The 14465-nt window shown below is 43.3% G+C and overlaps 1 protein-coding gene across 1 annotated transcript; it reads right to left on the bottom strand.

Moving 5' to 3' along the window:
* Nucleotides 1–1143: 1143 nt before the first annotated feature.
* LOC311135323 (protein FAM149B1-like) lies at nt 1144–14399 on the bottom strand. The gene is given in 16 exon segments (XM_084169269.1): nt 1144–2419; nt 3275–3412; nt 3506–3587; nt 3734–3859; nt 3956–4079; nt 4471–4698; nt 4949–5061; nt 6002–6144; nt 6331–6512; nt 6727–6885; nt 10426–10584; nt 10823–10965; nt 13127–13274; nt 13497–13613; nt 14064–14146; nt 14150–14399. Coding segments are annotated over 16 exon segments (2049 nt in total). The 5' UTR covers nt 14171–14399; the 3' UTR covers nt 1144–2336.
* Between the last annotated feature and the right edge of the window lie 66 nt (nt 14400–14465).

The following is a 14465-nucleotide window of genomic DNA, read 5'->3' as shown; positions in this document are numbered from 1 at the left end:
AATTGCCATTGATAAAAATTAAATTGTGTTTGTTGTCCGTAGCTTATGCCTGCCCATACCATAATCCCACCGCCACCACGGGGCACTCTGTTCACAACGTTGACATCAGCAAACCGCTCGCCCACACGACACTATACATGCTGTCTGCCATCTGCCCGGTACAGTTGAAACTGGGATTCATCCTTGAAGAGAACACTTCTCCAGCATGCCAGTGGCCATCGAAGGTGAGAATTTGCCCACTGAAGTCGGTTACGACGCCGAACTGCAGTCAGGTCAAGACCCTGGTGAGGACGACGAGCACGCAGATGAGCTTCCCTGAGACGGTTTCTGACAGTTTGTGCAGAAGTTCTTTGGTTGTCCAAACCCAGACTTCAATTAGCTGTCCATGGGGCTGGTCTCAGATGGTCCCGCAGGTCAAGAAGCCGGATGTAGGCTGGCGTGGTAACACATGGTCTGTGGTTGTGAGGCCGGTTGGACATACTGCCAAATTCTCCAAAATGACATTGGTGGCGGCTTATGGTAGCGAAATGAACATTAAATTCTCTGGCAACGGCTCTGGTGGACATTCCTGCAGTCAGTATGCCAATTGCACGCTCCCTCATAACTTGAGACATGGGTGGCATTGTGTTGTGTGACAAAACTGCACATTTTAGAGTGGCCTTTTATTGTTCCCAGCACAAGGTGCACCTGTGTAATGATCATGCTGTTTAATCAGCTTCTTGATATGCTACACCTGTCAGGTGGATGGATTATCTTGGCAAAGGAGAAATGCTCACTAACAGGGAGATAAACAAATTTGTGCACAAAACTGGAGAGGAATAATCTTTTTGTGCATATGGAACATTTCTGGGATCTTTTATTTCAGCTCATGAAACATGGGACCAACACTTTACATGTTGTGTTTATATCTTTGTTTAGTATTGTAAGTCATTTTAGATAGATGTATGTTGGCGGCAACTTGTGTATTCCATATGTATGCACATTTCTATTCTGTTATACTGTAGGTTGAATTTATAGTATCTTTATACACTAGTACTTTATAACTATCACATGTCAAACATAGCATTTTGTATTTGATGTGTTGTATGTTATGGTGTATAATCCAAGAGCCCTGAGAAGCAATTAAATTAATCTAAATCTGAATAGTATTTGTACACATCTTTATTATTTTATATAAAATACAGGGATAAACTTAAAAAGGAATCCATACAGAACTATGCTGCATTTCAAGCTTTATTAATGCCATCTACCAGGGAGACCATCCAGTGCAACCTAACTCTATAAAGAAGTCAAATACCTCCATGTTAGTTAGTGCTCCTGACTGTGTTCTATAATGTACACAAGGAGAGCTGAAGCCATAGAAATAGAAGGGGACCTGCAGTTCTGTTTTGTAGGATATACAGGGAGCGCCAATATTTATTGTGTTTAGCACACAAGGGACTAGAAACATAAATGTGCTTATAAAACCCTATTACATTAAGCAGAAAACGTATACGTTTCCCTGCACAAAACCTTGAAGTTAAGACAAGGTAGAAGTTAAGGTCAAATTTGGATTAAAACTTGTTACCTGCATACCCTCTAGTCACACATCTATCACGTATTTATATAGAAATTGCCTGACTGATCTAGGCTCAGCTAGTCCCTCTGCTGAAAGCAGCATATGGCTTCTACTGCAGTGAGGTGAATTGTCCCAGTACTAATACAGCCCCTCTATTCCCTCACATGTCTCCTGTGGCTTACACTAAGCTCTCATCACAAAAAGGCTTGTGAGGAAAACACCAAATACCTACCCATTTAGTTTGCGTCTAAGGCTTGTCTTGTCTCTTCCTGTTAAGGTATGCTATTTGAAACCCAGAGGTTTTGTGCTTGTCTTTTTTACATGGGAAAATAAAAAGTAATGTCCTTAGAAAAGTACAAAGCAGCCTGACGAAGCATGTCAGTGTGCAAAATGCTTTTGTTTCTCCCTGTCTGGTTTGACTTCCCATTCCCTGCATAGAATCACTTAAGAGATAGATCAGAGAAAATAACAGACAATATACATTCACACAGATACATCCAAACCATAGATACAGTACATACATACCAACATACAGGTGGTAAATGAGACAGCATACTGTCTTTGGCAGCCAGGTAAGCTGAGAGTTCCAAAATACAAAAATAGGGTTCTAGAAAAAAAAAAGCATCAACAAATCACCAAACAGTACATTGTACAAAAGATCTGCTGCTGTATAAAGTGTCGTTTGAGGGCACCGTTGGGATTGGAAGCAGGGCCTTGCACCCTGCTGTGCTGAGGAGAGTGTGGTTTGAGAAGGTGGAGGAGGGCGAGGTCGAAGGAGCTACAACCCAGGTCTGCTACTGCGGGACATGAAGCCACCCCGGCTGTGAGAGCTTGCTGGGACTGAAACAGGCACCAGTAGAGCTGAGAAGAGAGGTGAGCAGGACAAAGAAGACAAGTGTTAATGAGCATTGATAGTTAATATTAAAATGTGCCTCTGTTTGAAGATAACGACTTTCCTCATAACCGGAGGCTACGACCGAACTCTCTCATAAACATACTTAATTACCGAATGCAACCCAGCGACATGTTTTATTAACGGAGTGGCTGCGGATCTTTTTTTCACGGACTAAAGGTCCCGAAGCTTCTGGGCATGTGCAGATCACCGTCCGTTCTGCGTATGTGCTTCTTTACCTCTACTTTATGCACACATTTTTGAGGTCTCCTTCCCTTCACATTTCTCACTGTCAATCGTGAATGATAATTTCAAATTTTACCAACCATTTGATCTCAATTCAGTTTCATGGGGATATGCATTTAGATCTTCTTGAGTTATACAGTGTTGTTTCGAAGTAGCCTACAGTGGTGTTTTGAATGATGTTCCGTGAGCAAATTTTAGAGCAGATGGTGCAAACTGTAGCATAGCCTAACTGTGTATTTTGCCTAGTGGCGAACGCTGTTGAGTTTTAGCCACATGAAAGAAAAATGCAGTGGTGTTTTTGTCTTAAAGTAATGTTATACTATGATATTATATTCGGTTCTGTTATGTAGAATACTATCATTATGTGATCTTGCAGACATTGATTCAGCTTTGATCTAACTTTATTAAACGAGGACTGTTCGCCAGAGTAGACTGTTCTCTACGAGTAGAGCAGAGACTGCATAAACTAGAGAATAAATACATGCGCAGAAGCTTCGGGACCTTTAGGTCAGTGAAAAGTCAGATCCGCAGCCACAGCCTTTTATAAATGAGGAGGACCACTGGAGGCGCCTACTGACCTGGGGGAGGGGCTTGTGTGTCAGGCTCCTCCTCATCTTCGATGGGGGAGTGGCCCAGGGGGTGGTGGGTGAAGGAGTCCAGGAAGGAGGAGCTGCTGATGCCCAGACTGATGCCCGTCACTCCGATGCCCAGAGAGTCTGCCAGGATACCAGACCAAGACTCAATCAGTCGGTCACAAAAGAAATGTGTAGAAAATGTGTACAGTATGCAATGTAAAACGAGGTGCCCACCTGTACCCACAGATGCCCTGCCAGGACGTCCCTGTCCAATGTTGTCCAGCACCGTGAAGGAGCGGCGGTAAGGGGTGTCCGACTGCAACAGAACCCAGAGTTAAATCTCACTGACTGGGACGCAGGCAAACATATTCCACATTCATCCTTTACAATATAAACCTACAAAATATGCCTAAATCATGCTGTAGTGGTAATAATTTCTACCGTGTGTGACTATAGCCATACCCTGTAGGTGTGGGTGGTGTTGGGACGGGAGAATACGTCCAATTGATGAAGCCGATCCCGAGGAAGCAAACTACCAGCTTCGTCTGTAACAGCACTGTGGGCACGACTGGACGAGTCTCTATGCCGCTACACACAAAACAAAATTGTGATGATAGTATTAAGTGTTTTGTCAAGTCAGTGCAAGATGTACAACTAGTATGCAGAGTTTTACTCATCCAATACCTGAGTAGGTCTGAAGTGCTGTCCAGAGTGCATGGGCTCAGCTTCTCCTGTGCCGATGGGAGGAAGGAGTGTGTTCCTGCTCAGAGGCATCGGAGGAGAGGCCAGGCGGTCACTGGCTGTGGGTCTGGAGAGAGTAACAACTCTGTTCACCTTCCACGCTTTCTATAAAGTTACACAAGTCCCTTTAACATGGAGCAGACTGAAATCACACTCCACACGAGGGTAAATTATATGCTCCACACAGATATTCTTCCACTCAAGGTTCATGACAAGTTCATCTGTTAGGGTACTTAGTCAGTCACACACACAATTCCTCACATCCCTTCCCCTCCATTCTGCTGAACAGAACGCCACAAGGCACGAGTTAAAAGGAAAACCGCTTTCAAAGTAATCTCTCTGCACAGACGGTTCTCCAGCTTCAGAGCGATAGAAGAAGAAGAGAGAAGAGGGAGGGGTGTACACGGAGGAGTACAGGGAGAGATGGAGATTGCGTAACCCCCTTTACGTTAACTCACAGGCGTGTCCCACGGATGACCTCATCCATGGTCCCGGTGGCACTGGACTGCGTCAGGCTGGGAACCAAGGGCAAGAGGGTGCGTGGAGGCAGGTTACGGCGTCGCGCCGACTGGGCAGGGCGGGACAGGGAGGAGGAGCTCTGCTCTAGCACCCGGCGAGGACGGGGCTTGCTAGACGGAATCACTGTGGACCCTGGTCGATTGATCACCAACCTCTCCTCAGGGTACCTAAGAAGGAAAAGGAAGCAATTAACCTATACTCAAAGTAAGATATGCATATACACCTACATATCCATAGCTAGTAACAGTCTCTTCCCCTCTTATTTAATAAGATGATAAGAGGCGATGAGTGGTTGACCCCTACAGTTAGCTCCTAATGCTACACTCTACTAATAAAGATTATTGTACTAAATAATAATACTAATAAAGATTCTTATAGTATCAGCATGAGTATGATCAGTACTTATGGTCTCCATACTGGGCTCTCTCCATCACTCCCAGGTTCCTCTGCTGCAGGGGGATGCCATGGATGACTATGAGTTCGTTGAGGTTGTGATGTGTCACCGCTGCCTCTACTGGGAGCCGACTGGACTGTAGGAGGGAGGGAGGCAGAAGGAGACACAGAGAAAGTCATTCACCTAAAGTGGTCATTCACTAAAAAAACTACAGCCACCTCATTATCACTACGGACACTTGCACGTCACCTTAGTCAGCTACAACTCTGCTTTTCTACATGCAACCAAGTGGAGAGGCCCTACAACCACCCACTTGAGACCAAACAGACAATTAAACAAAAAAATCAATTAAAGCAAGAAGTAAGTAAAAGCATTCCAAAATGGTCATTAATGAATTAAAAAAGACAGAGACGGGTATAAAGAAAACTCAACAGTTGGTTAAGAAGTAAGGTATGGTTTGAGTTATTCAACAGGCACAAGCACATTCAGTCTAAGAATGAATAATAACATGCCGCTGTGGATGGCGTAGATCGGCAACATTTTGCCTCTAGGTGAGAGTTGCATACAGTGGATGGCTTTTTCTGCATTTTGGATTTCCGTCTGGGCTTGTACTTTGAGCCCCTTGATTTTGTGGTCTTTGGGGGAAAAACGGATGACCAAAAAGAGAGAGAGAGAGAGAGAGAACATTGAGAAAGAGAAAAGGAGGGAGTAAGGAAGGACAGATTGGTGGTTAGAAGGGTGTGGAACAGACCAAGGAACAAGACAGAGTAGGGGACAAAAATAAGGAAGGGAAGAAAAAAGGATTCAAGTTAATGAACTGATAGCCTTGAAACAGCTTGTGAGAAGAACTACTGACAGCAGGGGAAAACAATTCAGCATCAGTGTGTGACTGTGTTTCCAGTTTTGAGAATTAAGCCTAAACGCTCAAACTAATCTGAAGGTTATTATAGAGTCCATTCACAGTGCTTAGTAACATATCCTATTGATCTAAATCCTACATCCTAACAGTAGGATGTTACACTCTGCGGGGAGGTAGACCCATTGGTGGTTCTTCTCCACCCTCTCAGGGAACTGACCTGGGTTTGCAGGCTTCCTGTTAGCTGGGGCACCATGCTCTGGCCCAGCCTGGGGAGCAGGGTGGGCAGTGTGGACAGGAGCAGGAAAGGGTTCTGAGCATCTGACTGGGATGGGCTGAAGTTCACTGCATTTTTCTCATCATCTGTCAAAAAGAGGGTGCAGAATACTGTCAACACAGGCTCAAGCAACAAATTATGCTGTGGGGATGGCATAAAATGGCAATGATGGATTTGTTGGTTTAAAAGTAAATGGCAAGTCTCTTTGTTGAGTAACAGAACACTAATGTATGACCCAGCGTTGCCTATAAGACATTGCCCTGTGTTTCTACCTGAGACACAGCCCTCCCAGTGCCTGCGGACCAGCTCCTCCATCCAGCCAAACAGCTCTCGCCACACATCGTCAAACAGCAGGTCAAGGACCGCCTGTTTGCGACAGCGGTAGGGAGACACAGGAGGCAGGCAGTTCCCCCGCCGAGCAGCCCCCACCCACCCCCGCTCCCACTCGTCATCCCTGTAAAGGTAAAACCACAGATTAAACCATCAACACAACAGACCTGGGCAAAGTTATGTAAATTACTTTCAAATACTGAGCTTGGTTTTTAGATTACTTGGTACCCTTGGGGTAATCCCAAAAGTAGGCTACAAGCTCAATCAAGTGCACCATACTGTAAAGTATTTGAAATGCCCCTATAGATATACTGTAGGGTCCTAAACAGGTGACCCACAGATCCCTGCAGTCAAAGGCCAGGTACTCCTCCATCAGGCCTTCAGCCTCGATTACCCTGGGCCTGTCATGACCTCTGCATCCACTGGGAGTACCAGGGGGGTGGTCAACATCCGCACTGGGCCTGGACAGCATAGCCTTCCTACCCTGCACACACAGACTGGACACACAAACAACAAGGTTCACCCTGACATCGGTTTCTAAAAAGCATCAGTCCTAACTTTTTGGCTAGCCAAAGTAGCCTAGCCAGTTGCGCCATGATTTGCTCAGTGTTCTGTCACTCATGGGGACACTACGTCACCGCCAAATCTAAGGGTAGAGCTCGAAAATTCACGCCCATTAGGTGCTGCCATAGAGTTACAGTTGAAGTCGGAAGTTTACATACACTTAGGTTGGAGTCATTAAAACTCGTTTTTCAACCACTCCACAAATTTCTTGTTAACAAATTATAGTTTTGGCAAATCGGTTAGGACATCTACTTTGTGCATGAAATAAGTAATTTTTCCAACAATTGTTTACAGACAGATTATTTCACTTATAATTCACTGTATCACAATTCCAGTGGGTCAGAAGTTTACATACACTAAGTTGACTGTGTCTTTAAACAGCTTGGAAAATTCCAGAAAAGGATGCTATGGCTTTAGAAGGTTCTGATAGGCTAATTGACATCATTTGAGTCAATTGGAGGTGTACCTGTGGATGTATTTCAAGGCCTACCTTCAAACTGTGCCTCTTTGCTTGACATCATGAGAAAATCAAAAGAAATCAGCCAAGACCTAGATTGTAGACCTCCACAAGTCTGGTTCATCCTTGGGAGCAATTTCCAAACACCTGAAGGTACCACGTTCATCTGTACAAACAATAGTACGCAAGTATAAACACCATGGGACCACGCAGCCGTCATACCGCTCAGGAAGGAGACACGTTCTGTCTCCTACAGATGAACGTACTTTAGTGCGAAAAGTGCAAATCAATCCCAGAACAACAGCAAAAGACCTTGTGAAGATGCTGGAGGAAACAGGTACAAAAGTATCTATATCCACAGTAAAACTAGTCCTATATCAACATAACCTGAAAGGCCACTCAGCAAGGAGGAAGCCACTGCTCCAAAACCGCCATAAAAAAGCCAGACTACGGTTTGCAAATGCACATGGGGACAAAAATCGTACTTTTTTGAGAAATGTCCTCTGGTCTGATGAAACAAAAATAGAACTGTTTGGCCATAATGACCATCGTTATGTTTGGAGGAAAAAGGGGGTTGCTTGCAAGCCGAAGAACACCATCCCAACCATGAAGCACGGGGGTGGCAGCATCATGCTGTGGGGGTGCTTTGCTGCAGGAGGGACTGGTGCACTTCACAAAATACATGGCATCATGAGGAAGGAAAATTATGTGGAAATATTGAAGCAACATCTCAAGACATCAGTCAGGAAGTTAAAGCTTGGTCGCAAATGGGTCTTCCAAATGGACAATGACCCTAAGCATACTTCCAAAGTTGTGGCAAAATGGCTTAAGGACAACAAAGTCAAGGTATTGGAGTGGCCATTACAAAGCCCTGACCTCAATCCTATAGAAAATGTGTGGGCAGAACTGAAAAAGCGTGTGCAAGCAAGGAGGCCTACAAACCTGACTCAGTTACACCAGCTCTGTCAGGAAGAATGGGCCAAAATTCACCCAATTTATTGTGGGAAGCTTGTGGAAGGCTACCCAAAATGTTTGACCCAAGTTAAACAATTTAAAGGCAATGCCCACTGGGAATGTGATGAAATAAATAATTATCTCTACTATTATTCTGACATTTCACATTCTTAAAATAAAGTGGTGATCCTAACTGACCTAAAACAGGGAATTTTTCCTAGGATTAAATGTCATGAATTGTGAAAAACTGAGTTTAAATGTATTTGGCTAAGGTGTATGTAAACTTCCGACTTCAACTGTACATTAGAAGTGCCCATCCAAGAAGGCTCAAGGTCATTGCTCACCGATAGAATGACGTAAAATCACGTTATATCTACAGCAGCTGATCATGTCAACATTGGACTCATCATTCATTGGACTGATCATGTCAACATCATACTTTTAAAATCTTAGCTAGCAGTCATCATCATGAATCAAGTCGACAATCTACTGGCAAATCTTTTTAAATCCTTGTCATATGAAGAGAAATAATGAAGAGAAATTATAGATAAAACATATCGGTGCTCATCAGTCATTGGACATAAACATTACACAACAAGTTGGAAATTACAAATTCAACAATGAGTGGTTTGGAAGGAATCAGTGGCTAACTGCAAGCACTGCAAAGCAATCACTTGCCTGCTATTCAGTGGAGTGGCTGTGTGGTCCCAAGTCTGGGTTTAAGGGTCTCTTTTCCAAGCTTAAAAGGATAAACATTCAACATTGGCCATGGTGTCAATCCAGCATGACTTTTGCCTCGCTCAAAACAACTGGAAACTCAGAACATGGAAATCTGATTGCAATGAGTTCAAGACAACTGGGAACTCTGAAAAGAATTAGCAAAAAAATATATGTTTTGAACGGTCATCCAACTCGGAATTGCAAGTCGGGAACTCGGCCTCTTTCTAGAGCTCCGACCTGAAGATCACTGACGTCATCATGATTCGACTTTGTTTTCTTCAGAGTTCCCAGTTGACTTGAAAGCACCATAAATCCAGAGAATGACAGACTTTGAGGACAAAGTTTGATGACAAAATTTGCCCAAGCAGGACTGCCGCGCCATCTTCCTGTTCAAGTGAGCACAACAGTCCAAAAATGTATTGTATGCTGCTGCATAAATGATGTAATATGCCAAGGAGATATGTATACTTTAGCTAAGAAAGTAATTGTAAGTGTATTTTGTGTAGTAAGCTGTTAGTAGCCCATGTGCCTCACCCAAATAATTTGGTCACATTTCCCCTCCTAATTTCACCTACTGTTCTGACTTGGTGGTGCACATGTAGCCTATAGCCTGTTTTAGAGAAATGTAATCATCAAATATTGTAAGAGCTTTCATTGTCTGCCCCCTTTATTTATCCTACGGTTCTGTCTTGGTGTACAGGGAGAATACTGTAAGAACGGCCCATGTTCTGAATTATGTCGCTGTACATTTCAAAAGTGCTGAACAAATAGTTATATTGACTACGTCTGTCCTAGCTCGCTAATTAATGTCTTAATCGAAATTATGGATTGCCTCTTATCCGCTCGTCGTCCCCTTATGCCATAGTTAGTACATCTCAATTGTTAGTAGAAACCACATTTGTTTAAGGAAGTCAGCCATATCAGCTATGCTTTTTTTAAAGGCAGTAAATTAAGTTGAATTAACTGTTTCGCTGCCAGACAAGGCTCCGCAGATAGCCAGGTGTAGCAGTGGTAAGGTGTTGGGACTGCTGTTGAGACTGCTGTTGGGACAGCTTTATGTAGGCCCTAACAGTGTGTGGGCACCGTTTGTCACCGTTATAGTGCAATTAATGTATTGTGTTGTGTAGTGGGTTTGCTGGCATTCATAAAACATTTTTTTTAATGTTGGTTTGCCCCACCAGGATTGACATGCTAAAATTGCCACTGACGCCTTGCAACTTGCACACGCTGACTTACTTAGTTGACTTTCTGTTTGACAAGCCACAGTATGTAGGTCACAAAACCACAAAGCAAACGAACATCCATAATTGATTGGTTAACAGCATCAGTAGTCAGTGCTCACTCTTTGCTCGTGCTGGGCTTGTCCTTGTCCTGGGGCTTGCTACTGATGCTGTCATTTTGTCCAGCTGAACTGCTGCTGGCTGTACTGGTCCCCTTCCCTGAGGTGGCGTACCACTGGAAGCCCTCGTCACTGGGACACACCAGCTGACTACCCAGAATCCTGTGGGTTCACATAGCAGGGTGGAGGGGGTCAAACAGTGATTACAACCTAAATGAATCCAACCGATAGGAAAATTAATTAACCCCCCCCCCGCACACACACTGAGCCAATGGTCTATGATACATTATCTTATTGGGAATGGGGCCCAAGAGTTTTGAGCCTATAATTATATGGCAAGTAGTTTCTTCTCGGGTTTGAAAACAAATCTAAGGGGGGGGGGGGTAGGGTGAGGACCCACCGTAGGTGAGGGAACCTGAATGCCCACTGATGACACTCATCTTGCAGCCCCCGTAGATGTGCCCCACCCCGCCCCTCATAAAGCTTGTCGTCAATCTCCTCAAACATCTGCTGCACCTGTCGCGACGCCGCCTTGTCAAACTCCTGAGGGATGGAGAGAGAGAGAGTGAGAGGAGCCCCTGCAGAAAAACACTAAGACAGAAGGCAGTCGCTTTTCAAGCTACTCATCAAATATTAGCAGCACATCGCTGAGAGTTGTTTATTACACAGCAGGCTACAGTGTGCATGGCGATGGGCTCCTAGAGCTCCCAGGGAACTGTGTGTGTGGCAGTGTATGAGTGATCGTGCTGGAGCAAATAGTATAATGTGCATATGTTTGTGAGAGACTGTGTGTGCCTGCACAGGCGAGTGTGTGTATACTGTCCAATATAAATTAGGACTATAGGGGTATGAGTCCTATGAGGCATTCTGAGGACATGGCTGTGTGTAAATAAATCATAGAGTTTTTATAAAGTTTCTGAGGGCAAGCTATAGAAAGCTAAGAATCACCATGAAGTGAAACCATGAGGGAACTGACCTCTACAGACAGAGCAGACTGTAAGTCATTACAATAAGGCTAATTTAATGGAAATCTGTATAAAAGACTGTTGTAGCATTCAGCATGGCTAGGCCTAGCTACAGTGCCTTCAGAAAGTATTCAAACCCCTTGACTTTTTCCACATTTTGTTGTGTTACAGCCTGAATTTAAAACAGATTAAACTGAGATTGTGTCACTGGCCTACACACAATCCCCCATAATGTAAATGTGGATTATTTTTATTTATTCTTTACTAGGTTACATGCAGGGGAGCAAGTGCCTTCAGAAAGTATTCACACCCCTTGACTTTTTCCACATTTTGTTTTGTTACTGGCCTACACACAATACCCCATAACGTTTTTCGAAATGTTTACAAATTAAATAAAGATTAAAAGCTGAAATGTCGAGTCAATAAGTATTCAACCCCTTTGTTATGGCAAGCCTAAATAAGTTCAGGAGTAAAAATTTGTGCAATAATAGTGTTTAACATGATTTTTGAATGACTACCTCATCTCTTTACCCCACACATATAATTATATGTAAGGTCCTTCAGTTGAGCAGTGAATTTCAAAAACATATTCAACCACAAAGACCAGGGAGGTCTTCCAATGCCTCGCAAAGAAGGGCACCTTTTGGTAGATCGGTAAAACATTTTAAAAAGCAGACATTGAACATCCCTTTGAGCATGATGAAGTTATTCATTACACTTTGGATGGTGTATCAATACACCCAGTCACTACAAAGATACAGGTGTCCTTCCTAACTCAGTTGCTGGAGAGGAAGGAATCCTCTCAGGGATTTCGCCATGAGGCCAATGGTGATTTACAGAGTTTAATGGCTGTGATAGGAGAAAACTGAAGATGGATCAACAACACTGTGGTTGCTCCACAATACTAACCTAAATGACAGAGTTAAAAGAAGGAAGCCTGTACAGAATACAAATATTCCAAAACATGCACCCTGTATGCAATAAGGCACTAAAGTAAAACTGTAAAAAATGTGGCAAGGAAATTAACTTTATGTCCTGAATACAAAGCGTTATGATTACACAACACATCACTGAGTACCACTCTTCATATTTTCAAGCATGGCGGTGGCTGCATCATGTTATGGGTATGCTTGTCATCAGCAAGGATAAGGGAGTTTTTTACGATAAAAATAAACATAATAGAGCTAAGCACAGGCAAAATCCTACAGAAAAACCTGGTTCAGTCTGTTTTCCAACAGACACTGGGAGACAAAGCCACCTTTCAGCAGCGCAAAAACCTAAAACACAAGGACAAATATACACTGGAGTTGCTTACCAAGATGAAATTGAATGTCCCCGAGTGGCCTAGTTACAGTTTTGACTTAAATCGGCTTGAAAATCTATGGCAAGACTTGAAAATGGCTGTCTAACAATGATCAACAACCAACTTGACATGAATAATGTGCAAATATTGTACAATCCAGGTGTGCAAAGCTCTTAGAGACTTACCCAGAAAGACTCACAGCTGTAATCGCTGCCTGTTTTCACTTTGCCATAATGGGGTATTGTGTGTAGATGGCTGAGAAAAAACATCTATTTAATCCATTTTGAATTCTGGCTGTAACACAACAAAATGTGGAATAAGTCAAGGGGTATGAATACTTTCTGAAGGCACTGTAAGCACATGAAAATACTCAGAACATAGGGCACTTCATTGGTAAGATTCAGACAGCCAGCTGAGAAGGTGAGGTGAGACTCACATCATAGCCCCAGGAGAAGACAGAGCTCCTCTCTGTAGAGATGCCCGTCCCTGTGTAGCTGTGGATCCCAGACCAGGACCGCGTCGTGTCTCCAGTAGTAGCCGTTGGACAGTCTGACCGGCGAGAGGCTGCAGATGTCGTCTCTGAGCTGCAGAAGACAGACATTGTTTACATGCTGTACATTACAGTGTTGTGTGTTGTCGAGTGTGCGAGGGAATAATTTAGACCAGATTATGTAACTGACTGGCTACCTTCCTCTTTTTTGTCTCCTTGCCTTCACGCATCTAAACAGGATATGTGAAAGCAAAATGGCTGCTCCCGACAATTGTACTTGGTATCCCCCGTCCGATTCTTTGAGAACAGGTCATACCTGTTGTAAGTGGAGACGGCTTCCTGAAGGTCATGGAGGAGGCGCTGGGGGAGGAAGTCATCGTCTACCTCCTCTGGGAGAGGGTGATGGTCAAGGCTGCTTCGGGATAAGCCACGACTGCAGAGAAGGGAAAATATAGCTTTATTAAACATGAATAAGCAATAGCATTGATAGATACATAGATATAACATTATTATACCATAGTAGGTTGATATTTATTGTTGTAAAAAGACACTGATCCCAAACAAACAAGGAGTGAAATACGAGGTGGGCCTTTACATAATCAATTTAAAGCATTAAACATCATCCTATCCCAACACTTTGTGTAAGGGAGGCAACTGACCTTGATGTGACAGATGGGCTGTCAAAAATGTGATCTGATCAATACATTCTCCTTTTACATTGTCATATGATCATGGCCTGTGCATTAGCTAACGTTAGCTATTATCTTACCAACAATGTAACGTTAGTCAATCTAGGTTAGCTAGCTACCATATCAGTATCTCGAATGACAGAAATGACTGTTAGCAAAGTATTATAAGCTTGGTCATTAGCAAACAAGCTTACATCTCAAGATTGTGCGATACGGGTCTCCTACTGTATCGCGAAATCATTATCCTTTTCTCCGTTTTTATCCGCTCATGCCCTCCTTAGTGTCCTCTTTCATCGTGCATCGCTCTGATTCCTGGCCCCACTTGGTCTTTTGGCAGAGGTTTGCCATTTTGCTAGCTAGCTAACTTAGTTACTCTAGCTATCTGAGAGAGAGAAGTATTAATCTACAATATAATACTTCAAACAAACCGTGGCCTAAAAATAAAGTAGATTATGTTTGAAGTGTAATAATATATACCAATATTACCGCATCCATTACCACTAAAGAGGATTATCACCACAACAACAATAACAAGGCTGTTATGGATACCCAATACCTAGGCCTGATGGGAAATGTATTTATATCTCATCTATATG

The sequence above is a fragment of the Coregonus lavaretus genome, assembly GCF_964263955.1.
Source record: "Coregonus lavaretus genome assembly, chromosome: 1".
NCBI classification, from domain to species: domain Eukaryota; kingdom Metazoa; phylum Chordata; class Actinopteri; order Salmoniformes; family Salmonidae; genus Coregonus; species Coregonus lavaretus.
This window is presented reverse-complemented; position numbering and strand designations above follow the sequence as displayed.